Raw genomic sequence first — 27,874 nt, 5'->3', positions numbered from 1 at the left:
CTACGTTCTGCAAAATAGAGCAAATGACATGGAGAAGGCCGACAACTGAGTCGACTCAGATGCTCTTTTTTGTCACACGACCCCGAGAGGTGTCTCTGAGGCAGCCATAGGTTCAGCATTGAGACCGCCATTCAAGGGACCACCTTGAGGAATGATATATATATATATATATATATATATATATATATTTTTTTTTTTTTTTTTGGATCTTTTCAACCAAGATCCCATGAGGCATGCGGGATCTTAGTTCCCCGACCAGGGATTGAACCAAGACCCCTGCATTGGAAGCGTGGAATCTTAACCACTGGACCGCCACGGAAGTCCCTTGAGGAATTCTTGAGAAATTCTGATACCCTTTTGTTTCGCTGCCACCTCTGAATCTAAGTCACACTCATCAGCGTCCTCTAGGGCTTCACGGAGTCAAGTCACCAAGAAAACAAACCATGAGAGGAGGCCTACCTGTGTGACAGCGGGACCCTGTCCAGCCAGATGGACAGTCACACTGATAAGGTGCCACACAGCGACCGCCGTTCAGACAGGGAAGAATGCAGATTGCTAGAAAGGAGATCAAAAAGGATTTGATCAAAACACACACACTCAGATATGTTCAAGTGTTCAAAAAACATTTTCCAGGAGGAGTAAAACCTTGGATGACCCACTAGATAATCTTCCGTATGTGCTCTGTTTATTAATCAGTATCACTGGGAAGACACAATCCAGAAAGTCAGTCTGGACCCTCTACCTGATGTAATGACTCTAGTGCCAAATGCACTCTTTCCGAGAGGACACACCGTAATCGACGCCTGCTAAGTGCTTTGCTTTCTCTTCACAAACTAAGCAGAATGTTCTCCATTTGTTATCGTTTCAAATTTCCATTACAAATTACATAAAATGCTCTAAGAGGGTTTGGCTACCTCGAGATTCTCTTCTTGCCTTTAATTAAATGTGAGAATGGGAGTCAGATAAGCTCTTCCGTGCGCTGGTGTTGGCAACACATTAGTAGTGATGGGACAGCTCAGCCTTTATTTTCTTGGAGCTGAGGCCCGATGGTGACTGAATGAGGCCTCCCCTACACCCTCCACGGCAATCACTTCTCCTACTAGAAATTACTGAGCTCTGTAAAGAGGTGTAGTCTGTTTCAAAGGAGTGAGACTGTCTACTGGCTTGGTACTCAAAGCACGGTTCTCAAACCCAAAACGTTGGTATTATGTAGGACTTGGCTAGAAATGCAGAATCTCAGGTCCCAACCCAGATCTACCAAATCAGAATCTGCATTGAACTTCTCCCAGGTGTTTTGTATGCACAGTAAAGCTTGGGAAGGCCTGCTCTACGGCATTACCAGCGCATGCTCAGTGAACTAAGCCCAGCCTGTTGTTACCCCAGGGTAGATGCTTCCCGAGTCTCTGGATCCTTAGCATTATAGCAGGCCATGTGTGGGAGCCCTAGGTGGGAAGGCAGGATTGGAGAGAAGGAGAAGGAAAGATGCAATTCTCTTCTTTCTGAATCACTGTGAGAACACTTGCTTTGGTGAGCTGTTAGCAGCCTAAATTGATTTCCATCCTATAGTTTCCTTTCTAGATGAGTTGAAATAGTTACACTTTAGAATCTCTTATAAAATGTCTGGCCTTAAAAAGAACTGATATAGACCAATGGCCATCATGTCAGTGACTCAATGCGATTTACACATTCCCAGTGAAACATGAAATCATTTTATCCATACATATATATTTTTTAAGATATTGAAACAGAGTGTAGTTTAGACATTAAAAGAAATTAAAACTATTCATTTACATGCTTTTGGAAATTCAAATTTAAATGCATTTCCATGAGGATCGAAATTCTATGTTAATTTATCAAGCACTGCATAGATATGAGAGTACCAACTTTCCTTACTTTCTTAATTGGGAAGAGCTACACTTAATTAATGGTGGGCTCCAAATCTTACCTGAAAAGTACAAAGTTATGCAATGCCATGAATTTATACCAGCTGTAGCAATGAGTGGCACAGAGCACAAACAGAAGTGAGATAAAGGAAGACCAAGGTTGTGGAACCCTCTATTATAAGCTCCTTCCCAAGAAGATTCTTGGAAATCTGTGCCAGGAGGCAGATGAAGACGGCTTTGGATGGATCTCGATAACTGTATTTTTCAAGATCACTGATATTCTAGATGTTCTGCAACTAAATGACATATGTAAGTCAGCCCTTGGCCCTCTGTCTGGTCTGCTATGGGATTTAAGCCAGTGAATTTCTGCCACTAGTAAAGCCAGCTCCTGGTAACTCCCCTGAGTTGGCAACTTCTAGACCAACCACTGGGACTCAAAGTAAGATCTGAGGGCAGACTCACGCTCTTCACAGAGACGCCCCATCCAGCCGTCTGGACAGGAACAAGCATTTGGGCGTTGGCAGATACCTCCATTCTGACATGGGAACCGACATACAGCTGGAAAACAAGCAGAATGAGTCATAAATCTAGGGAATTATGGAAGGGTGGTTGTCAGAAAATAGCACTGATTATTTACATTTCATGGTATTTCCTTGAATCGAGTTTTAAGGAAGAGAAACAAAACCCAATCTCAAGATTCGGTTGGGGATGAGCATGAGGGGCTCAGGAGGGGCATAAACAAGCTTGGGTAGTTCTGAGACTGTAACTATCAACGTTTTCATAATTTGAGGATTCAGGGCAGGAGGGAACAAGGCGGTTTATATAAAAAGATAGTCTCTTTTGATCTGGACCAGGGGAAGTGCCCTTCTAGAAGATGCGAAAATTCTCTTCCAAAGGAGGCCTTTGATGGCCGGTAGCTCTTTGGTGATACCACTGTCCCACACTACCTTAAACAAGTGAAGAAACAAACAAACAAGTAAACAAACACACAACTTTCATTTGACTTCTGACTTTAAGTGACACCTGGGCTATTCCTTGAGGATACCAGCTCCTCAGTCTCCCTCTGAAGAGGAGTTTGCACACACTCTTACAACCCATGTGTTGGTGATCTCATTTCTCACTGCTGCTTCCAGACAATTAATCTCCTTTCTCTTGCAATAACCCTTGCCTCTTTTGAGGCTCATGCCTTTCACTCACTGATTTCCTCAATTCTCCCTGCCCCCAAAGTCACTGAAGACTTTGGCATTTTTGACTTAAGACATGACACCATAAAACTCCTAGAAGAGAACATTAGCAAAACATTCTCTGACATAAATTGTAGCACTATTTTCTCAGGTCAGTTTCCCAAGGCAAAAGAAATAAAAGCAAAACTAAACAAATGGTACCTAATCAAACCTATAAGCTTTTGCATAGCAAAGGAAACCATAAGCAAAATGAAAAGACAACCTATGGGCTGGGAGAAAATATTTGCAAATGATGCTACCGACAAGGGCTTAATTTCCAAAATATACAAACAGTCCATACAATTCAATATCAAAAAAACCAACAACCTAATTTACAAATGGGCAGAAGACCTAAATAGACATTTCTCCAAAGAAGACACACAGATGGCCAATAGGCACATGAAAAGATGCTCAACATCACTAGTTATTAGAGAAATGCAAACCAAAACTACAATGAGTTATCACCTCACACTGGTCAGAATGGCCATCATCAAAAAGTCTACAAATAATAAACGCTGGACAGGGTGTGGAGAAAACCCTCCTACACTGTTGGTGGGAATGTAAATTGGTGCAGCCACTAAGGAGAAGAGTATGGAGGTCCCTTAAAAAATTTTAAAAAGTTACCATATTAGTTACCGTATGATCCAGCATTCCTACTCCTGGGCATACATCCAAAAAAGACAAAAACTGTAATATGAAAAGATACACGCACCCCAGTGTTCTTAGCAGACAATGGCCAATAGCTATTAGCAGACAATAGGTGCTAATAGCCAATAGCTAATAGCAGACAACAGACAATAGCCAAGAAGCAACCTAAGTGTCCATCAACCTAAGTGTCCATATATATATGCACACACGCACACACACACAATGGAATATTACTCAGCCATAAAGAAGAATGAAATATTGCCATTTGCAGCAACATGGATGGACCTAGGGATTATCATACTAGGTGAAGTACATCAGAGAAAGACAAATATTATATGATATCACTTATATGTGGAAACTAAAAAATAATACAAATGAACTTATTTACAAAACAGAAAAAGACTCACAGATAAAGAAAACAAAATTATGGTTACTAAAGGGGAAAGGAGGAGGAGTATGGGACTAACAGATAAACAATACTATATATAAAATAAATAAAAAGGATTTATTGTATAGCATAGGGAACTGTATTCAATATCTTTTTTTTTTTTTTTTTGGCAGGGGGCCGCACCATGCGGGCTTGCGGGATCTTAGTTTGCCAACCAGATATTGAACCCGGGCCCTCGGCAGTGAAAGTGCAGAGTCCTAACCACTGGATCGGCAGGGAATTCCCTCAATACCTTGTAATAACCTATAATGGAAAAGAATCTGGAAAAGAATATATATCCGAATCACTTTGCTGTACACCTGAAACTAACACAGTATTGTAAATCAACTATAAAATTGAAAAATCAACAATAAAATAATAAAAAAAGACTTTGGCCTTTTTTCACCCCAAATCCAAATCTGACCACTGTCCTCATGGCCATGTGGACAACCCATCTAACAACCTGATTATTCTTTTAGTTCCTTGGTAATGTCTGTCTTGTTCAGTAGCAGAATTCCTCACGTTTAGTATTTGAAGAATGAATGGAATAATTATTATGATTTGTAAAAAAAAGCAGCCTATCTTATTAGAGAAATATAAGTTTTAGAAGGACATACTAGGATGTCTCATTATCTATCTCATTCCATTTTGCAGAATTTTCAACATAGAAACCTCCCCCCACCGAGAAGATATTATTATTATTATTTTTTTTTAGTTTTATTTATTTATTTAGTTTTGGCTGCGTTGGGTTTTCATTGCTGCACACAGGCTTTCTCTAGTTGCGGCGAGCGGGGGCTACTCTTCGTTGCGGTGTGCGGGCTTCTCATTGCAGTGGCTTCTCTTGTTGTGGGGCCTGGGCTCTAGGCGTGTGCAGCCTCAGTAGTTGTGGCTTGTGGGCTCAGTAGTTGTGGCTCATGGGCTTAGTTGCTCCACGGCATGTGGGATCTTCCTGGACCAGGGCTTGAACCCGTGTCCCCTGCATCGGCAGGCAGATTCTTAACCACGGCACCACCAGGGAAGTCCCCGAGAAGATATTATTGAATGCACTCACAAAATTCATCCTTAGGTTTGCAAATTCAATCCAGCAAGTAGACAGCTCGTGTAAACATGGAATGCTCGCCACCAGCCCCCAGCATGTCCACGGAGACCAAGTGGTGGGCTCTGCTTCCTTGGGGCCACCCAGTACCTCTTGTCTCATACTCTGCCCTCTGGGTGGGCTGCCTCATCCCTTATGGGGCTCAGGGGTCTGCTCAGGATGGACGAGTAGAACTGGAATCTGTGTTGAAAGACCTGAGTGTCCAGGAGGTGCCCTCATTGCCCAGACATGACACAGCTCCCCTTAGTAGCTGGAGAACACTTCCAAGATTTGGAGAGAAGACTTGCGTAAGGAGCCATGATTGACTCAGAAAGGGGCCATGTGCTGGGCCAGAGGTCTGTGTGCAAGCCTTCAAAAATCAAACTCATAAAGTTAAGGAAAATGACACACATGTTAAAAGAAGACTGAAAGCCAAGGAAAGATAAAATAGCACGCATACTAGTTGTTGGCCATATCAGACTGCCATATACATTTTCCTACAGCTTCAGTAAGAACTAACCATTCAAATATTTCCTTACCTCTGCAGACAGGAGGTGATGTCCAGGTTCCATTCTCTAGGCAAACACTCCTCAGAGAACCCTCCAACACGTATCCACTGTAACACGAGTAGGTGATCATGTCCCCATACTGATAATGTACACCTCGGGCAATTGCATTTTCTACGTGAGTTGGTGGACCACATGAGATTTCTATAGGAAAACCAAAAATATAATTAAGCTTGTGCTACTAACCCAGCCAGTGGTTGGGAGAGGACACAGTTTCACCTCTAAGACTTAAAGAGGAAAGACAAAATACACAAAGGTAACCTTTTCACTTACATAATATCTAAAAGACACCAGAAACTAAAAGCATCACCTGCTGCTCTCTAGAAAAATTAGATGTACAATCAAAGGTTTTGTCTTCTGATTCATATGTTGAAGCTGAGCTATTTTATACTCAAGGCAGTAAGTCTTGCCTTCTTATACCTCGCCAAAGAGGTATAAGAACTTCAATGCAGCATGCTTGTCAAATAAGAAGAGAAGAAGCATGGGGATTATTTATAGTCTATCACTTTAGAGTAAAGATCATGAATTGTAGTACTGCAGATTCCATCATGGCTGTTTTATTAGTGCCTAGAACAGTGCCTGGCGTACAATGGTCTCTCGATACATGTTTGAAAAATGAGTAAATGAATGAATACTGTCTCTAGCCCAAAGATACTCCATTTACACAGCTTGATGAGGTTTATGAAATTCAAGGTTTCACATCAGTTTCCCTCTTTCCAAGACGGTAAAGCAGTGACTCTCTTCTTTTGGAAAGTGTAAGATTGAAGGAGAATCCTCTCTTTTAAAAGCGCATGTACTGAATATTTAAATAAAAATGTTTATAACTAATTTTGCTCTGAGAACTTTACAAGAGAATAAACTAGATAACTAGAGTTTTTCTGTGGTGTCTCACAAGACAAGGACTCGATTGGAGTCAGGACTCTCATTAGTATCCAGTTCGTATAAGGCTAACTTTTAGATGAGTCTTCATGAACTGGCTTCTAAAAGGTCACTTTGTGGTCATAATGCTATTAAAATCTTGCCAGAGGGGATGATCAATTTGTCTGATTCTTCTAAATTTTCTTTTCCTTCTAAGGTAGTTAAAAACATTAATTCAATCAGTCAGATATCCAATATGTATCAATGCATACGGTGTACCAGAAACTGGAAAGAAATAAATGGAGAAAATGCTGCACCTTTGCTCAGACAAATGGGTGAAGATAGACAAAGAAATACTGTCGTGCAACTTAAAAAGAGCTATATTAGAGGTCCGGATGCCATACTGTAGAAAAATTGAGGTGAATGTAACTAATTATGCTTACGATTGTCAGGGTACGAATCACAACGACAGTGGCCTTTGGACCAGGCCATAAAGCCTGAGTGGATCAGAGGACTGCTGCTTCCAGGCTGGGGGAACAGCATGTAAAAAGATACCAGTGAGCTTGACGGTTCACAGACGTGGTTGTCAAAGCACGGATTTCAGGCCACCTATGTGGGAATCAGCTTGGGTTCTTATTAAAAATGCAAACTTCTGGGCTTTCTAGCTTTTGAGTCTGCATCTTACATACTCTCCCCAGAGGATTCTCATACACACTAAATGTTAATCACTGATTTGTAGCGATAAATAGCAAGATGAGGTGAAAAGGATGAGGAAGGTGGCTGCTTTGGTCCCTCAGGAAGGATATTTGTTCTAAGCCAAAGACTTCCTGTCTAACAGAAAATGCAAAAGAGGGATTGAGGACAACAACTGTGGAAACTGTCTCCTCTCCTAGGCAACCCCGGATCTTCTCAAGAATACTGAGGAATAATTAAGCATGCACTGAAGGGACATTTGTAATAAAGGCATGTCTCTCCTGGCTCTCGCTTCCAGTCCCCTGAGTGGTAAGTCTCCGGGAGCTAAGGCCAACGTGAGGATATGCGGGCAGAATCGGGCCACTTGGCCTGCTTTAGTTCAGGCTGATGGCTTTAAAGGAGCCTAGACAGTCAAGGCTTATACATACTTAGTTCTTCCCACTTCACTAGGGGTAGATTTCATAAGGAGTTGGGACCCAAATCCCAGCTAAAAGTATGATACACACTTTTCTGGAGTAAAATCAAAATTCTAATGCTGCAGTAGGCTGCTAGCTGAAAATTCAAGGATTTGGGGCTATTTTTCAGCTCTTCCTATCAGGACATATCACAAATATATACCAATTCATTTTTCAAAACAAACCTATAAGATAGGAATTATTGGTGCTATTTATGAGAACTCCAAAGTCCAGAGAAGTTAGGGCACTAGCATAAGTTTAGAATTAGAAAGTTTTGAGGACAGAACTCAAACCCAGGTTTTCTCTGATTTCAGAATCCCCATTGCCTTCATATGCACTTTTTTTTTTTTTTTGCGGTACGAGGGCCTCTCACTGTTGTGGCCTCTCCCGTTGCAGAGCACAGGCTCCGGACGCACAGGCTCAGCGGCCATGGCTCACGGGCATAGCTGCTCTGCGGCCTGTGGGATCTTCCCGGACCGGGGCACGAATCCATGTCTCCTGCATCGGCAGGCGGACTCTCAACCACTGCACCACCAGGGAAGCCCCCATATGCACATTTTTAATCTCATTAATTAAAGTGCAAGTGTTCCGAAGACGAAGACCACTGTAGGCATAACATAGTTTTATACTATGTAGCCCATTACCTCGCATCTGGTTAGACTCAATGAATATCTGTTAGTTGACTGCTGTAGAGGGAGTAGCCTGGACCACAAAGGAGGGCAGGATATTGGGCAGGAAAGATGCTTTATGTGTGTTAAGAAATGTCAAGAGTTCTATAAAAAGGAATGAAATAATGCCATTTGCAGCACTAGAGATTATCACCCTAAGTGAAGTTAAGTCAGACAGAGAAAGACAAATATCATATGATATCACTTATATGTGGAATCTAAGAAATGATACAAGTGAACTTATTTATAAAACAGAAACAGACCCACAGACATATAAAACAATCTTATGGTTACTAAAGGGAAAGGAGGGGGAGGGATAACTTAGGAATTTGGGATTAACAGATACACACTACTATATATAAAGTAGCACAGGGTACTATATTCAATATCTTGTAATAACCTATATTGGAAAAGAATCTGAAAAAGAATATATATAGAGATATTTGTAACTGAATCACTTTGCTGTCCACCCGAAACTAACACAACATTGTATATCTACTAGACTTCAATAAAAGAAAAAAATAGCAAATGCTTATGTAAATTAAAATATTTAAAAAAGCAGAATAATGTCAAGAGTTATCACAAGGCAGCAAGAGATGCTGCCAGACTGTGTGTTAGGTATCAGCATGGCGCTAGCCCAGAGGCTTTCCAGTTGTGGTTCCAGCACCAGCAGTACTGCCATCAGCAACACCTGGGAAGCTGTTAAAGATGCAAATTCTCAGGCCTCACTCCAGACCTATTGAATCAGACACTCTAGGATGGGCCCGGCAATCTGCTTTTTAAAAATTTTTTAAAATATTTATTTATTTACATACATATGCATGCATGCTGCACCGGGTCTTAGTTGCAGCATGTGGGATCTAGTTCCCTGACCAGGGATTGAACCCGGGCCCCCTGCATTGGAAGCATGGAGTCTTAATCACTGGATCCCCAGGGAAGTCTCCCAGAAATCTGTTTTTAACAAGCCCTCTAGGTGGTTCTGATATCCGCTCAAGCTGGAGAACCACGGTGAAATAATTTTTCTATTGCAAATCATGCATAGCCCATTAAAGGAGAGTTTAGGGACTCGACAGCATGGAGAAAAAAAGGTATTTTAGATTTAATATCCTGCTCACTCTTGAAGAGCACGTTTTGAAAACCTGTTCAGTAAATTCTGGTCAGGCAGGTTTTAGTCTAGTTCTGGACTGTGTTTTTATGTTTGGATTTTAAATTAAAAAAAAATTTTTTTAAGTAGCCAGACAGAAGTTGATGACCATGATAAGATAGAGTTCTAAATATCTACATGTAAGTTGACTGATTGAAAATAATCTCCCAAAGATGAGAAAACACTTCCCACTGATGAAATTCACTGGATCCCATGTGTTGACTTACTTTCACATCTGGCACTTGTCTGTGTCCACGTCTCGTCAGGGTTGCAGGTGATGATGCTTTGGCCCTGGAGCAGGAATCCTTCCCTACACTTGATAGATACGTTCTGATCGACATAAAACTCCTTTTCAGAAAGCACAGCATTCTCAGGGATCACAAAAGGGACAGGGCATGGATTTGCTGTTAAAAATAAAAGAAAATGTGTACTGGTATTTTCCCTCTTTTCTGAGTTTGTTTCTTTGAAGGCAGAGCATTAGCCCTGCTGGAGCTGGGTTCTCAGTAATGATAATATAAGGCTTAAAAATACAGAACTTCACACCATCGCCCTGATACCAAAACCGGACAAAGATGTCACAAAAAAAGAAAACTACAGGCCAATATCACTGATGAACATAGATGTCAAAATCCTCAACAAAATACTAGCAAACAGAATCCAACAGCACATTAAAAGGATCATACACCATGATCAAGTGGGGTTTATCCCAGGAATGCAAGGATTCTTCAATATACGTAAATCAATCAATGTGATACACCACGTTAACAAACTGAAGGAGGAAAACCATGTGATCATCTCAATAGATGCAGAAAAAGCTTTTAACAAAATTCAACACCCATTTATGATAAAAACTCTCCAGAAACTAGGGATACAGGGAACCTACTTCAACATAATAAAGGTCATATATGACACACCCACAGCCAACATCGTTCTCAATGGTGAAAAACTGAAACCATTTCCTCTAATATCAGGAAAAGACAAGGTTGCCCACTCTCACCACTATTATTCAACATAGTTTTGGAAGTTTTAGCCACAGCAATCAGAGAAGAAAAAGAAATAAAAGGAATCCAAATCAGAAAAGAAGTAAAACTGTCACTGTTTGCAGATGACAAGATACTATAATAGAGAATCCTAAAGATGCTACCAGAAAACTACTAGAGCTAATTAATGAATTTGGTAGAGTAACAGGGTACAAAATTAATGCACAGAAATCTCTTGCATTCCTATACACTAACAACGAAAAATCTGAAAGAGAAATTAAGGAAACACTCCCATTTACCAATGCAACAAAAAGAATAAAATACCTAGGAATAAACCTAGCTAAGGAGACAAAAGACCTGTATGCAGAAAACTACAAGACACTGATGAAAGAAATTAAAGATGATACCAAGAGATGGAGAGATATACCATGTTCTTGGATTGGAAGAATCAACATTGTGAAAATGAAAAATGACCCAAAGCAATCTACAGATTCAATGCAATCCCTATCAAACTACCAAGGGCCATTTTCACAGACCTAGAACAAAAAATTTCACAATTTGTATGGAAACACAAAAGACCCCGAATAGCCAAAGCAATCTTGAGAAAGAAAAACGGAGCTGGAGGAATCAGGCTCCCAGACTTCAGACTATACTACAAAACTACAGTAATCAAGACAGTATGGTACTGGCACAAAAACAGAAAGACAGATCAATGGAACAGGATAGAAAGCCCAGAGATAAACCCACGCACATATGGTCACCTTATCTTTGATAAAGGAGGCAAGAGTATACAATGGAGGAAAGACAGGCTCTTCAATAAGTGGTGCTGGGAAAACTGGACAGCTACATGTAAAAGAATGAAATTAGAACACTTTACAACACCATACACAAAAGTAAACTCAAAATGGATTGAAGACCTAAATGTAAGGCCAGACACTATAAAACTCTTAGAGGAAAACATAGGTAGAACACTCTATGACATAAATCATAGAAAGAGTCTTTTTGATCCACCTCCTAGAGAAATGGAAATAAAAACAAAAACAAACAAATGGGACCTAATGAAACGTAAAGCTTTTGCACAGCAAAGGAAACCATATACAAGACGAAAATTCAACCCTCAGAATGGGAGAAAATATTTGCAAATGAAGCAGCTGACAAAGGATTAATCTCTAAAATATACAAGCAGTTCATGCAGCTCAACATCAAAAATCAAACAACCCAATCCAAAAATGGGCAGAAGACCTAAACAGACATTTCTCCAAAGAAGATATACAGATTGCCAACAAACACATGAAAGGATGCTCAACATCACTAATCACTAGAGAAATGCAAATCGAAACAAAAATGAGGTATCACCTCACCCCAGTCAGAATGGCCATCGTCAAAAATCTACAAACAATAAATGCTGGAGAGGGTGTGGAGAAAAGGGAACCCTCCTGCACTATTGGTGGGAATGTAAATTGATAAAGCCACTATGGAGAACAGTATGGAGGTTCCTTAAAAAACTAAGAATAGAACTATCATATGACCCAGCAATCCCACTACTGGGCATATACCCTGAGAAAGCCATAATTCAAAAAGAGTCATATACCACAATGTTCACTGCAGCACTATTTACAGTAGCTAGGACATGGAAGCAACCTAAGTGTCCATCGACAGATGAATGGATAAAGAAGAAGTGGCACATACATACAATGGAATATTACTCAGCCATAAAAAGAAACAAAATTGAGTTATTTGTATTGAGGTGGATGGACCTAGAGTTGGTCACACAGAATGAAGTAAGTCAGAAAGAGAAAAACAAATACCGTATTCTAACACAAGTACATGGAATCTAAAAAAAAAAAAAAGGTTCTTATGAACATAGGGGCAGGACAGAAATAAAGACACAGATGTAGAGAATGGACTTGAGGACATGGGGAGGGAGAAGGGTAGGCTGGGACGAAGTGAGAGAGTAATATTGACATATATACACTACCAAATATAAAACAGATAGCTAGTGGGAAGCAGCTGCATAGCACAGGGAGATCAGCTCAGTCTCGACCGCCTAGAGGGGTGGGACAGGGAGGGTGGGAGGGAGACACAAGAGAGAGGGGATATGGGGATATATGTATGCATATAGCTGATTCACTTTGTTATACAGCAGAAACTAACACAACATTATAAAGCAATTATATTCCAATAAAGATGTTAAAAAAATACCCCATAATATTTGGTTTGGATATGCACAGATTTCTTTCTCTGGGCCAATCTCACCTATAGGTGAATTTTCCACCATGGTTTAGACATTTGGGAAACTAATTAGAAAACTGAATCTGAGTTAATCCCCTCCTAAGGTCAACACACACGTTTGCAGAGAGGAACTGGGTGGCTCCAAGTCCCATTTTCCGTGCAGGAGGCCTCGGGTGCCCCTTCAAGGCTGTAGCCTCTGTTGCAGGAATACACCACGCTGGGTCCAGCAGTACTGTTTTCAACTTCAGCTTTCCCGTTCAGAAACCCAAGTGGAGCTTCACACTTGGTCTCTAAAAAGAAAAAGAAAAGCTTCATCTTAAGTGATTTTCCCAGTCCTCTTTCCTTCTGCAAAGAACTTTATCACTCATTTAATAATTTAGAAAGAAAAAGAAAAGAAAACCACAGAGTAACACATTCCATACAGAACATTTTCTTACTATCTTGCATTTCAGAGATAGAAACTATTCAAACCATTATCATTGTAGTTTGAATTAAACCTGCTGCAAAACGGAAACAATCCCCTCATCGACACCATAGCAGTTTCCTATTCCAGACATAGGTGTTTCCTTTTCATTCTCCTCTCCTTTCACCCTGCATGTACATTCACACATTTTTTGATAATGAACAACTGAGATAAAAAAATGCTATTACTGGGAATGCCCAATGATGCCATTCTGTGACTTGAGATGTTACTCAATGTTTATGTATGTGTTTATGTACACACACACACGCACACACGGTTCTTTTTTAGAACTAAAAAGTCATATTCCCCATTGAATTTCAGCCATATAATATTGCTTAAAAGACTTAAGATTCCTATTGCATACAAAATCAACTGATTAATCTATACTAGACAGTATGGTTGAAACAACAGTGAACAAAGGTTCAGGTACCCCAAGTCCTAGTGTTAGCTCCGCCACTAATTTCATTTCTGATACTGGGCAGGTCACATCGCCCTCTCCCAGCCCGTTTTCACTCATTGGTCAACTCAAGGGTCTGGACTACATTATTCAAGAGGCCCCTTCTAGTTTGAAAATTTGATGACTCCTCCAGAATTATTAAGAGAAAAACATTTTTAAGCCTGCCGTTTTGATTGGTTTGTAACTATTGTATTTACATACATTGTCTTTCGGCAGAGGAGTAATATGAGCCATATCCTAGGAACAGAGTCACCTGTATTCACGCACATCCTGCTAAATACACTTGACTGTTCTCATACGATGAGTTAATGAAAGTTCCACAGACAGTGTGAATATTCATTTATTGGACAGTGGTACCAACATCATTTTAAGAAGATGTTGGTATTGCCCAGGACTGTTACCAAGGCAACAGCTCTAAGCCTTCTAATTTATTATTATTTTGGGGAAAAACCCATAAAAAGTCAGGTAAACTCAATAATTAACTAGTTTCTAAACAAAATGTTTGCCATTCCAGGGTCAGCAATCTTGTGCTCTATTGCAGTTTAATCATTAATCTCTACCACAGTGTTTCACCCTTCTATTGCTTTGGTGCCCTTGAGCAAAAGCCCGTAAAAGGTTCTCATGCAGTTCACGGAGTCAATTTTTTTTTTTTAATTACAAAAATGACTTATAAAGAAAATGTGGTCACATGGTTATTTTGTGTCCTTAGTATCGTTTTGGGGACTAAGTGTCATTTGACTTACTTTTGCACGTTGCCACCCCTCCACTCCACTGTCCGTTCTCCTGACAGACCCGTTCCCTGTTCCCCTGTGAATCAATGAAAACAGGTCATTGACAAGATGGTACCTCTATAATGAAAAACTAAGGGAATGCAAAGTCACCTCAGATGTGAACTTGAAACTCTTGGCACTGGAATGCTAAATAAATTCATTAAATAAATAGAGTTTAAGAGGGAGGTTTAAACTTTCAAAAATGTTTTCATCCAATTACCTCAAAATTCGTATTCTGGCTGATGAGTGTAATTAAGGTGCAGACTTGGTTTCACTTTTTGTTTAAATGATAACTAATTATAACCAATAGCAAAGACTGATGAAGAATGTGTCTGAAATGTCAGAGAGGTATATTTGCTTAGGACACTTAAAAATATTTTGACTTAAATTTATTTTTTAATACCTGAGAGGTACATCAAAGAAGGTGAATTAGTTTATTTATACCCTTGGACATGAAACATGTCAAGATATCTTATTGGTATCAGGATTGACTTTTTGACAATGTAACGTATCCATTAAAGATAAACTTACCCTATTAAGGTCCCGAGCAAGTAAAATTTTATATATTTTGAGTAAAAATCTTTCTAAAATTTATTTCCCTGCCTTCAGAAATAGAGTAAAAATAATGTAATTTACTTAAAAAATATTTATAGTTGTTATTCAATGCACTTTTGGTATATTTTCCAATATCCCATAGCCCTTGGGGGCTATACAGGCTGTCTGCGCCCCCTAGAGTTATTATGGGCTGAGCTAGGCTAAGATTACTGGGTTTTTATTTCTGGATATAATTTTTATGCGACCTTGCTGCCTCTTTCTTTGTTGTTTATCTTTTACTGTAATCATCAGTGTTCCTAATGATAACCTTTTCCCATGTTTTAAATTCCTAATTTACTATGGAATAATAAGATAAATAAAATTCTCTAACATTATATGTTAAAAAAAAAAGATTAGGTTCTAAGTAATGTATTAAGGGGCTTGACCCTAAGTCAAGTATATGAACCTTAGCACATGGACTTTGTCTCATGGCTTTTCAATCCTCAGAGCTCTTTGGATACATATCCTCTTGAAGCTGTGTTCTAAATTAGCAAGATGTCTGAAAAGGAGCAATTGCCTCTACTTTGGTTTTTATCTGATTGACTGATGTCTTTTATCCTTAATCTTCTATTCAAAGGTATTTACTTTGAGCTATCAGTTTAATTACTGACAAATCTTTACGTATAAAAAATCCATTGACTTTGATGGAAGGATACTCTCCTGACTTTCCAAGAAAATAATTGAACCAATAAAATTAAATTTTTAAAAAATATATATTCATTATTTTCTTCTTATTGAAAAAATAATATGTTTTGACTACAGAAAGGTTGGAAAACATGAAAGAAAAGTACAAAGGATTCTAGGATTCTTCATTCAGAGATAAACCCTGTTAACATTTGCTGTACTTTTGTTGTGCTTATATACTTATGTATGCACAGGAAAATATACTATTCTAGTTTGTGAATTATTCTTTATTTTCTTTCTTTTTTTTTTGCGGTATGCGGGCCTCTCACTCCTGTGGCCTCTCCCGTTGCGGAGCACAGGCTCCGGACGCACAGGCTCAGCGGCCATGGCTCACGGGCCCAGCCGCTCCGCGGCATGTGGGATCTTCCCGGACCGGGGCACAAACCTGTGTCCCCTGCATTGGCAGGTGGACTCTCAACCACTGTGCCACCAGGGAAGCCCTCTTTATTACTTTTGAGGAAGTATATGACAAGCCATCAAAGCCAGCTCCCTATTTGGGTACTTCCAGAGTGGACTACACTCAAGTAGCTAATTTTAGTCAATAGGTTAGCATTTTTCCCACTAAGATATTTTCCTTTTTCTTCTAATAATTCACATAATATTCTGTTTCAATTATGTCAATTTTTGTTCCAATAAAAACTCAACTCTATTTTCTGTAATTATTGCTGTAAAAAAAAAAAATCAAACACCATCTGTTGGTTCCCTCCTTAGTAAGTTGCAAATTTTATCATGCTTTTCCTTCTTTCTTTTTCTCTCTCTATCCCTTTACTTATCTTGCTTTTGTTTTGTTTTTTATCCGGAGTTTTAGATACAGATTAGCATCAAGTTACTATTTTTGACATAATGTATCTTTAATCAACAATTAAGTTAGATAGTTATAGTAAGTTTTAGAATTATAGATACCACTTTATTGCTCACTACCAGCGATTTTAGAACATGACTATCTCATTTTTGAGTTATTTTGATTTATTCCTCAGTTGCCTGTAGTGATTTTTTTTTTAAGTTTTTTTTTTTTTTTTTTTGCGGTACGCGGGCCTCTCACTGTTGTGGCCTCTCCCGTTGCGGAGCACAGGCTCCAGACGCACAGGCTCAGCGGCCATGGCTCATGGGCCCAGCCACTCCGCGGCATGTGGGATCTTCCCGGACCAGGGCACGAACCTGTGCCCCCTGCATCGGCAGGCGGACTCTCAACCACTGCGCCACCAGGGAAGCCCGCCTGTAGTGATTTTTGCTTCGAGAAGACTGCATGTGTAGTAAAATTTTTGAGATTTAGATGACTCAAAGAAGTTGTTTACCTTACATAAAAATGATAATTTATTTACCTATTAGAAAATTTTAACATGATTTACATTAGCTGTATTAATTACTTTGTCTGATTTTGGTAATAATATGCATACTAGGAGTAATGATAATAACTACCCTCTACTGAACTCAGACAATGCATAAAGGGTGGTGCTTGCCACTTTCTTTTATCTCCAGTCCTTGCAGTAACTTTGCAAAGGTGGTTATGGCATTTCTACTACAGATGGGATGAAACAGAGGCTCAGAGAGGTTCAGTCAGTTCCCCAACATCTTTCATCCAGCAAGAGCAGAGAGCCTGTAACAGAGGTCTGCTGGGACCAAGTCCCTATTCTTAACCACTTTTCCAGCCATTGACCTTTGGTATCTGGGGCACTTGTTAAAAATGCAAAAATTCAAATTCAACAGTTCTGTTTTTGGTAAGACTTTTCCCTAATGGTGTGTTTTTCCATCCAGAGGCATTATAATGTCTGGGTGCCTCTATTTTTTTTTCTGACATCAGTAGCCATGATGATGATAACCTAAATCCATTAATTCATAAAAGCTGCAAATTCTGAGATTTGAATTCTATCATTATTGACTGATTTCATCTACTATTTGGTTACTTAGTCATCCAGTTAGCATTGAAAAGATACTTTTCCTCCTTTCGTTGTGTTTTCAAACTAATGAATTTGCTCATGGGCATCCCCTAAAAGTTACCAACTAATTTTCTTCTAGTATCATTGTGAGTCTACTGCCATTCATGACGTATTTGATCTGTTTCAGTCCATTAAAGTTATTACCCCTTATTGATGCTAAAATGGTCTCATCTTGGCCTGTGGAAGCCTCATCCAATTGGCTCCTGAGTTTTTTTTTTTTAACATGTCACCTTTGATAGGTTCCTTCCTAACTCATATGATAAGTTTTTCTAGGCTAATCTTTTACATTTCATGTTCCAGACCTGGACTTGGTTATTTCTGTAAGTAACTGGACATTAATATTTAGAAAAACTTTCTCAGGTGATTCAAACATGTAGCTTGGAATAAGAACAATTGTTATAGCATCTCTCTCAATTTTGTGGTTAACACTGGGATATTTCCAAAATTTTTAAGGTAAATTATCTACTTCCTCAAATTTAGTGACCCATCAGTTTGCTATATATTTGTTTAGATTTTATACCACTTTCCTTCTTAACAAATTGCAAGATTAGTACTCTCACATGAAGAGCAACTGAGTTTCAAAAACAGAAAAACTCTTCAACTGCAATAACCATTACATTACCATCCTTCTTTCCCCCCACCTTTTTTTTTTTTTGCGGTACGCGGGCCCCTCACTGTTGTGGCCTCTCCCGTTGCGGAGCACAGGCTCCGGACATGCAGGCTCAGCGGCCATGGCTCACGGGCCCAGCCGCTCCGCGGCATGTGGGATCTTCCCGGACCGGGGCACGAACCCGTGTTCCCTGCATCGGCAGGCAGACTCTCAACCACTGTGCCACCAGGGAAGCTCCCCACCCCCACCTTTTTAAAAAAAAAAATCCTTGGATGAGGAAATAAAACAAGATCCACCTAAGCCTAGTTCCAGCTTTCATGGACCTATCTTATGGAAATTCTCTGGTTCTATGGTCAGTAGAAAAAAAAATGGAACATGCTATACACATTTAACAAATCACTGGCAATGCATACTTCTGCAAAACCTACATTTAATACCATGGTAACAGCAAAACAGGAAAGAAGTTTCCCGAAAAACCAAAGGACAACATTATGTAATATAAAACAGGCCTCTTAAAGTTCAAGTTTGATGATGTGATCATGCTTTTAGCAAAACTGACTGCAGCATTCACACCAAAGTAAATAGGTGCTGCTGATGGGATTTTAATATTACAAACCAGGCAAGCATGGTCTTGAGACCTATCATGGTATTTGGTTAGAACTGCTCTGGGGATTTTTTCAGGCCACACCTGCCTTGTGGGAACCTGGAATCTCAATCAAAAACCTTCCAAGGTATTTGGGCCCATTGCTTGAGGAAACCCTAGCTTTGTATAACTAAATTCTTATGGTGGCCTCCCCACAGTGACGGATGGGCTGTGTAGAATACAATTAATAGGAGGCGAAAACACAGGTTTAAATGACCAACTAAAGCCTTGTGGCTGGTATACAAAGTTCCTCTTTTTTTCATGGCTTTGATTCTTTAATTTGAGACTTACTTTGCTTTGTAAAATTGTTAGTCACTTTAAATATTTCTCAGAGAGTGCTAAAATATAAGGCAACAAAGTATAGAAAAGCCTTTTAGGACCCAAATCAGTGAAACAAAATGGCATAACACTAAAAATATTCCTAAGTATATTGGAAAAACAAATTAATGCTAGTTAAACAATTTGTTCGCTTACCTCTAATTCATAACCAGTTTCACAGTGATAAATAATTATGCTTTCAAAGCTGTATTCACTGCCAAACACAAACCCATGTTCTGGACTTTCAGGTTTCCCACAAGAAACTGGACTGCAGGATTCATCAGAAAATGGTGGTTCCCAGGTGCCATCAATCTAAATAACAAGTTATAAGTTACATTTAGAAATTAGTACACATGAATGAAGAAGTCTGCAAATATTGGTTGTAAAACAGAATAATCCGCAAATGATAGTTAGAGGACCTAGAACTTGGTCCTACTTCTGCCACTTATTTTCTTTGGCCTTAAAAAACGCACATTAATTATCAGATGGCTTTAACAGTCATCACTAAACAATTTTAGACATTTCTGAAACTCACAAAACAAGCATTTTCTTCCTCATAGAATCCTTTAAAAAATCAAGAACACCAAGAAGTATGTTTTCATTATGATGCATGAGGACTGGATGGTAGATACAAATATTCCATGACTTATAGTAATACACCCTTATATTTTACATAATTCTGCGTTTTCATCTAAAGTTGATGAGAAACGGCAACCTTCAGGCATACAATCCGAAGTTTAAAAAGATGGCTTCCTTTTCTCCCTTCCCAACATGAATACTTGAAAACACTCTATCATATATTGTGAGCAAGTCACATATTTAAAGAAAAAAAAAAAGACACACATACATTTACTTTATTTCCTCACCACCCCCGTTAGAATTAACATTTTCCAGCCTTCTTTCCAGGTATAGTGAGGTGTACACAGATGTTTCCCTTGAAGACTGTTATTCTCTTGCTAATGTTGTTTTGTTTTCTTTGAGGAAATAGCATATGAGTTGAATAGCTGTCTAAAACAAGACTTGAGGCTAAGCCCTTTATTCTACAGATGAGCCAGAAATAATTTTATATATATATATACATATATATATATGCCTGCCTCATAATTAACCATTCCCCTAATGTCAGAAATATACATTGTATCTAATTTTTCAATACTGTAAATAATGCTTCAATAAATATATTTTTTGCACAAATGATTCTGGGTATTACTATTAACTTTTAAAAGCTACATAGTATTGTTTTCTTTTGATATATCTGGAGTTTATTTTGGTATATACTAATTTTTTCCCTAGTGGTTCCTTCATTGTATCAGAATGATTTGTTTATTAATGATTCCTTTCTTCACTGACTTGTGACGATTCCTTTATCAGGATCTACTTTTGACTTATTTCTTCCATTCCATTCATTTCCCCTTCTACCGAATTTTACACTAATACCACACTGATAGGAGCTTGGCAATTCCAAGTAGCTTTATTAAAGTGACACAAGTAGTAAGCAGAGGCAGAATTTGACTCCAATTTCTGTTTCTGCTACCTTTGCTCTTCTACTAAAACTGGAAACATATTTGGTAACAATTAGGCCTCATTGCTACACATAGAGAGTCTATGTGTAGACCATACACATAGTTCATCTGTCATGAATCTCGTTATGGATGTTTAACGTTTTATTTACCTTTGGGACTTTTCACCTGCCCTTGGAACTTTCTTATTTTTAAAACTGGGACCATTGGAAAGAAAGATATATTTTATTATATTTCTACCAAAAAACTTCTCAAATTCTTTGACATGGTTGGAAACGAGACATTTTCTCTTTTCAGGACAGCAAGATACTGCCTGTGTGGATATATGTATATGTATATCTATATCCACACACTTACATATACATATATCTATACACACACACACATATAGTATAATATACACTTACATATATAACCACACACACACACACACACACACGGTATAATATATAAATGAGTTATACCCTACATGTTCTAATTAAGACAGATAATCTTACCTGACATGTTGATATATTAACCCCCTCATAGGTATACCCTTTTGCACATGACACAGAAACTTGCTTATTCACACTGAAATCATCCCCATGAACAAGTATGTGTGTTATGCTTGCTGGCAAAGGACATTTCTTAGGACTGCAAGAGATTCTCTCAGGGAACCAACGACCATCTTTCTGACAGGTGAATGTGTCTATCTCTGTATCCATCATATAACCTTCTATACACCTGCAATGCAAAAGTAAAAATGAGTGCCTTAAAGGGAGTGCAATATAGTTGGTGACTTATTCTTGGATTCAAGAAGCTGTTATAAAGCTTAGTAGACATTTTATGTGATGTATTAAAAATGACTCAAATGTCAGGGGGATGGAACTGCCTTGCAAAAACACCAAGAAAACAATGACAACCAGTTGAATCCTTAGTTATCCACATTAAGGATTAGCCAAATCTAAAGTTGCTTTAAATGTTGTTGACATGATTTACCTTTGTTCTGGATAATATCATTATTAAATTTATTTTTATTATGAAAATATCTAACAGTTCAAGAAACTCTAGACGAAGTCCAAAATAGACTCAGATACTAGTAAGAATATAACACAATTAACATTTCTGGGGAATCTACTTTGTGCCAAATGAAGTCCTCTACATAGGGTGTGTCTTTTAACCCTGTTTAGTAGGTAGGTATCATGTAACAGTAGTATTGGTGTTCAAACTCAAGTCAAGCTGGCTCTAAAACCCTCTATGATTTTTAAAATTTGCATTTTTTCATTCAGCAAATGTTTACGGAGCATTTGTTAAATTCTAGTCACTGTTCTAATTGCTCTACAAATATGAACCCATTCTCATGTCAACCCTATGAATAGGTGTGATTATTTTCTTTATGCCCATTTTTCAGATGATGAAACTGACACCAGAGAGATTAAATAACTTTCCCAGGAAGCGACAGAGCTGAGATTCCTACCTATGGAATCTGGCTCTAGAGTCCATGCCTTTACCACTATACTATGCTGCTTTTTTAATTAACTAACATTTATTGGGTGGATATATTTTTTAAATTTCGCAAATTACCAGGCTAGGTAGCAGTCACAGGTTTTGCAAACTTGGAATGATCTGTTTACTAATAAGTGAAGATCTGAAGACAATCAACACACAAGGAAAAACAAACAGGAGAGTCTTGGGAAGCAGGTCTTATTGTGATTTCTCAAGCTATCTGAGACACCAACGTCCAAACAGAAAATTGAAAATGCATGTCAAAAGCGAGGAATACTTTGTTTTTCTTCTTGGTGCATAATCCACTATTCTTTAGGTTTCATTACAGTGACAATCCTCCCTTGGGTCTATTTCTTATTGTAATTAAGAGAAAATGAAGGTAGAGCTAAAATGTCTACAACAGACACGCTTAAGAAGAGTTATTAACTTATTAATAAAATCTAAGAAGCCAATATGTGAAGGCTAATCCACAATTCCTTCAGAGAGATCAATAAAATCTAAATTGATTTAGAGGGTTGAGATATATTTACACATTACAGGCATTTATTCCAATAAAAGTCTAATTTATAAATTCATTCCATATTTTCTTATCTTTTTTTAATACTACATTTTAAATAGAGAACTTTTCAGCAAAAATCACTATCTGTGCATTAAATGCTTAGTTTGCTCAGACAGCATAGGTTGGATGTCCCCTCAAGACTATCTCCCTATTAATGTTGACCAATTAAAGTATGTGATTTTTGGGGCTTCCCTGGTGGCGCAGTGGTTGAGGGTCCACCTGCCGATGCAGGGGACACGGGTTCGTGCCCCGGTCCGGGAGGATCCCACATGCCGCGGAGTGGCTGGGCCTGTGGGCCATGGCTGCTGAGCCTGCGCGTCCGGAGCCTGTGCTCCACAGCGGGAGAGGCCACAACAGTGAAAGGCCCGTGTACCGCAAAAAAAAAAAAAATAAAAAAATAAAGTATGTGACTTTTGACCTGAATTCTTCAGCTTTTGCCTTATTTCTCCAACATCTGCATATATGAATATAATCATTAGGTTATTAACAAAGAAATTTATCAGCATAATGTTTAAAAAAGAGCCTGTGATTTAAGAGATATTAAAGCTAGCTAGAGGATCTTGCTGTTCCATGAAGAGCAACAGAATATGATAATTATATTAGGAACTACAGTCTGAAAGTGTAGAAATTTATTCTTACAAGTCAATGGATTTCTGCATAATTGTGGACAGAATAAAGCCAAGTGTTAAAAGCTTCAGCTTTTGGACAGCAGCCCAGAGAGGGTGTTTTCTTCCCAGTTAGCTACATTTTTGACCTATCACTTTTCATTTTACAACCCTCCTGCCTGTGCCCCTTGGAGACTCTAGAGCCAGGTCTTACCTGAGTTTCACTTTACTTCCATAGGTGTGTACCTCTCCAGTTGCCACTGCACTGGAGACAGGTGGTGGGGGTCCACAGGACAGGGGCTCGCAGACAGGATAAGGCTGGCTCCACGTCCCTTTCTCTGTACAAATCAGATCTGAACTGCCTCGGATGACATACCCAGATCTGCAGTTGTAAGTTATCACGTTTTCCTCCAAAGAGCCACTCTCACTGGTGAATGCATTTGGTATCGTTGGGGGAGAACCGCAAGAAGTATGTTCACAGCGTGGGAAGCCAGAGCTCCATTGGCCATTGGCTTCGCAGGTGATTTCAGAAACTCCCAGGAGCTGGAAGCCTTTGAAGCACTGAATCCGAGCTGCCTGTCCACAACCAAAATCTGTCCTGTTGACTGCTCCATTTTGAATGACTGGTGGGGAACACGTGCAAGGCAGGCAGGATGGTGGGCTGCCACTCCAGGAACTATTGGAGAGACACTTTCTTGAAGGACTTCCGTGGAGCTTATAACCGGGAAAGCACTGATACTGTATATGCCCTCCATGATAAAAGGAGAAGCCATTAGGGAAACCATGGGCAAGATCTTCAGGAGGGCCACAGCTGACTGGTTTACAGAGAGGAACCTGGGCATCCCAGTTACCATCTGATTGACAGATGAGTTTGGGGGCACCGTGCAACACGTAGCCGTCTTGACAATGGAACACCACTTTCTTCCCGAAGCCATAGTCCAGGCCATCCATCACCCCATTTGCCACCTGTAGTGGGGGAGAACACCTGACAGGCACACAGATGGGAGTCGTCCCACTCCAACTTCCATCAGCAAGACAAACACGACTGCTGGCCCCCTCCAGCAAGAACCCTTCATCGCAAGTGTACTCAACCTCTTTTTGGAACGTATACTCCTCTCCCTTTACCTGGCCATTTGCTGAGACTGGAGGTGAACCACAGTCCACAGGAATACAAATTGGCTCATTCCTATCCCAATTTTTATTTTCTTGACACGTTCTCCTGTCAGTGCCATTCAACACGTACCCAGGATTACACTCATAGTACAATATGCTCAGGTACGTGTAGTTGCTTCCTTTGATGGAGCCATTCATAACTAGATTCGGTTTGGGGCATGAGATGGCCTCACAGAGTGGGGAAGTACCACTCCATTCTCTATTCTGTAGACAAAGTCTTACGTCGGAGCCCACCAGAGTGTGCCCAGGTTTGCAGCTATACTGTATGGCACTGCCCATGGTAGTCTCTGTAAAATGCAAAAAGCCGTTTTCGGGAGCAACAGGCAGGTCACATTCCACTGAAATGCACGATGGCGCACTGCCATTCCAAGTTCCATCCTCCTGGCAGATCAGCACAGGGTTCCCCAAGAGTTCATATCCTGGATTACAGGTGTACGAAACTAGGGTGTTGTATCGGAATTTTGCTGAATGTGTAGCAGGAGATCCCTTTGTGTTTCCCCAGGTTTTAGCCACTGTTCCCAGATGATGAGGCGGGTGAGGAGTCAGATATGGAACTTCCATCATGTCTTCTTCTTGGTTAAAATATTCCTGACCGTCTCTGACCTTAGTACAGTCTCCAAAATCAATGTGAGGGGGGAGACCGCAGTCTATGAGTACACACGTTGGGATGGAGCTTGACCATCCCGACTCTTCACAGGTCTGCATGGCGTGACCAGCTACCTGGAACCCAGGGAAGCAGCTGTAGATGATCATGGCACCATAGCTGTAATCTGCACCTTCTACGAAACCGTTCTCAATGGGATGTGGGGGATCACAGTGGATGGCACTGCAAGATGGGACATCCACATCCCAATCACCTGTCTCTAGACAAGTCAAGGCTTTGGGACCTTCGAGCCTGAAGCCCCGGTCACAAGAGTAGGTAATGGTCTGTCCATAGTGTAGGTCTGTGTAAGAGAATTTGCCATTCGAAATCTCCTTGGGCTTGGGGCACTCAATGGGCTTACAGGTTGGTTTTCTTCCAAGCCAGTGACCATTTTCCCCACAAAGAGTGGTAGAATTGCCCACCAACTCAAAGCCTGGCTTGCAGGTATAGAGAGCTGTGCTGAGATAGGCAAGACCTTGCACGTCAATGATGCCATGGAGGATTTCCTCAGGTTGGGGGCATTCCACTGGCGCACATTCTGGCAGTGGAGAGCTCCAGGTGCCATCAGCCTGGCAGAAGGTGGTAGCATCTCCTCTTAAGAAAAACCCATCCACACAAGAATACTTGACAGCACTTCCGAAATGAAGAGCAGAAGAAGGAGCAGGGACACCGAAGGGAATCAGCGGAGGAGGGAGGCAAAGAACCATCTTACAAACAGGAAAAGAATCATTCCACTGCTGGGATGGCAAGCATTTCAGGACAGAGGGGCCCTGGAGGGCGTTCCCTTCTTTACAGGAAAATGTCACCACTCCCACCTCGGTGGGCAACTCCTTCAAAACCAGTTGGTTCTCCAAGAGGGGTGGCTCTGGGCACTTGGCGGGCACACACTTTTGGTTTGGCTTCTTATTCCATTTGCCGGATTTCAGGCACGTCCAAGAATGATCACCAATAAGCTCGTAACCCTCATTGCAGAAAAACTGAACCTTGGCCCCTACTTCAAAATTTTCTCCTTTCCTGTAGCCATTCTGGATCGGGGGAGGTTTTCCACAGTTGAGAGGGATGCACGACAGAGGGGATTCACTGTGCCACTGGCGATTGGCTTGGCAGACAAAGACAGGACTTCCGACTGACTTGTAGCCTGGGTTACACCGGTATCTCACTTCACTCTCAAAGGTCCTGCCAGCTGTATGCTGCATAACAGGGAGAAAACAATGAAGTACAATTTGTATAACACGGAATATAACTGACAAAATACAGCAAATCACAGTAAAGAAGAACTAAACTAAAATGCCTATGTTAAAATGTATCAATTAAGACATAAGCAAATGAGGACTTGTATTTTTCCAATAGGTCCACTCTATTTTTTTTTATTTAAATAAACAAAAAGGATGGCAGAAGGTCAAATTAGGTAATCCCTACAGCAGAAATGTTGGCCACAGCGGTCAGCCCATAATAACTAAAGATCAATAGTCTCTAAAACGATTGATGAGTTGATGGAGCAATACCAAAAATTATAAATTACTTGGTAAATTAAAAAAATCTCACCGACCAAAGCAGTGCTATAGTGTGTTGTTTTACTCACAGAAAAGGAAACACACACAAACATACATTTGTTTACGCTGTTAGATAATAAGAAAGAAATTTTTTTATGGATATGGGCCTACTGTCAGAGTTTTGTGTTCATCCTTAATATAATTTAAAAAAATTGCTGCCATGACATAAGGGTGGAAAATAAAAAGTAACATTTTACCTTTTAAACAAAAAATTTAATATTCATACTCTCAACATTCAACTATATAAGTGAATAACATAATAAGAGGTCATTTTTAGGCAGTACCAAGATGAATTACTTATGAAAACTTTAAAAAAGATTGCAATGGTTCTTTTGTTAACGGTACGTCTAGCTTCTGTGGTGCAGTGAACTTCTTGGTATTTGGACATGATTATTTGTTTTGTTTATTTATCTATTCCTTGGGCACCCCACACGCATGTAAACACCATGGCATCACAGACCTAATCCGTGTTATTAAATACTAGATCTCCAGTACTTACCTGGCACCTAGTAGGAGCTCCAGAAATATGTTAAATGAATAAATGAAGAAAGTCCCCTTACATATCCTAGACACCTTCTTCCAATGGAAAGCTAACACACCTGAGCAAAAGTCTTAAATAAAAGGCATTCACTGTTGTTTTAGAATATAAAGGAGAAAAGATACTATGTAGGCGTGGGTTTTAATAAAGTGTTTAATTAGAATACTGTCTCTTTAAAGTGACCCTTGATTTGGGGGAATAGACTGTTATTCCTGTTTTCTTGATAGATTTAATGAGAAGACACATAGTAACGAGAAAGGAGGATATGCGTGGATCTGACAAAACCCTTTGTCCTGATGAAATTACCTTTAGGTTCCCTAAAAGAAAACTGCAAAAACCACCTTACGGTGAATGGATGGTTTACCCCCATCTTTTGTCTAAAAATAAGAAATGGTAACAGACTTCTCTAGGTTCCATTTAGACCTTGATTTCTATAAAAATAAACAATACATCCATCTTGGAGTAACTTT

The 27,874-nt window shown here is 39.7% G+C and overlaps 1 protein-coding gene across 1 annotated transcript in view; it reads right to left on the bottom strand.

Annotated features, from left to right (window-relative positions):
* The window catches only part of SVEP1 (sushi, von Willebrand factor type A, EGF and pentraxin domain containing 1), a 185,492-nt gene that overhangs the window by 9,508 nt on the left and 148,110 nt on the right, over positions 1-27,874 (bottom strand). Inside the window, exons 38-46 of the mRNA XM_060154645.1 lie at positions 23,712-26,503; positions 21,346-21,571; positions 19,485-19,640; positions 14,516-14,579; positions 12,969-13,142; positions 9,868-10,044; positions 5,796-5,966; positions 2,346-2,441; positions 460-555 (exon numbers count right to left, since the gene is read on the bottom strand). Of these exons, the coding sequence (XP_060010628.1) occupies positions 460-555; positions 2,346-2,441; positions 5,796-5,966; positions 9,868-10,044; positions 12,969-13,142; positions 14,516-14,579; positions 19,485-19,640; positions 21,346-21,571; positions 23,712-26,503 (3,952 nt within the window). The remainder of the gene's footprint in view (positions 1-459; positions 556-2,345; positions 2,442-5,795; positions 5,967-9,867; positions 10,045-12,968; positions 13,143-14,515; positions 14,580-19,484; positions 19,641-21,345; positions 21,572-23,711; positions 26,504-27,874) is intronic.

This window comes from Lagenorhynchus albirostris, chromosome 7 (genome assembly GCF_949774975.1).
Source record: "Lagenorhynchus albirostris chromosome 7, mLagAlb1.1, whole genome shotgun sequence".
NCBI classification, from domain to species: domain Eukaryota; kingdom Metazoa; phylum Chordata; class Mammalia; order Artiodactyla; family Delphinidae; genus Lagenorhynchus; species Lagenorhynchus albirostris.
Note: the sequence above shows the minus strand (reverse complement) of the source record. Positions and strands in the feature narration are given on the sequence as shown.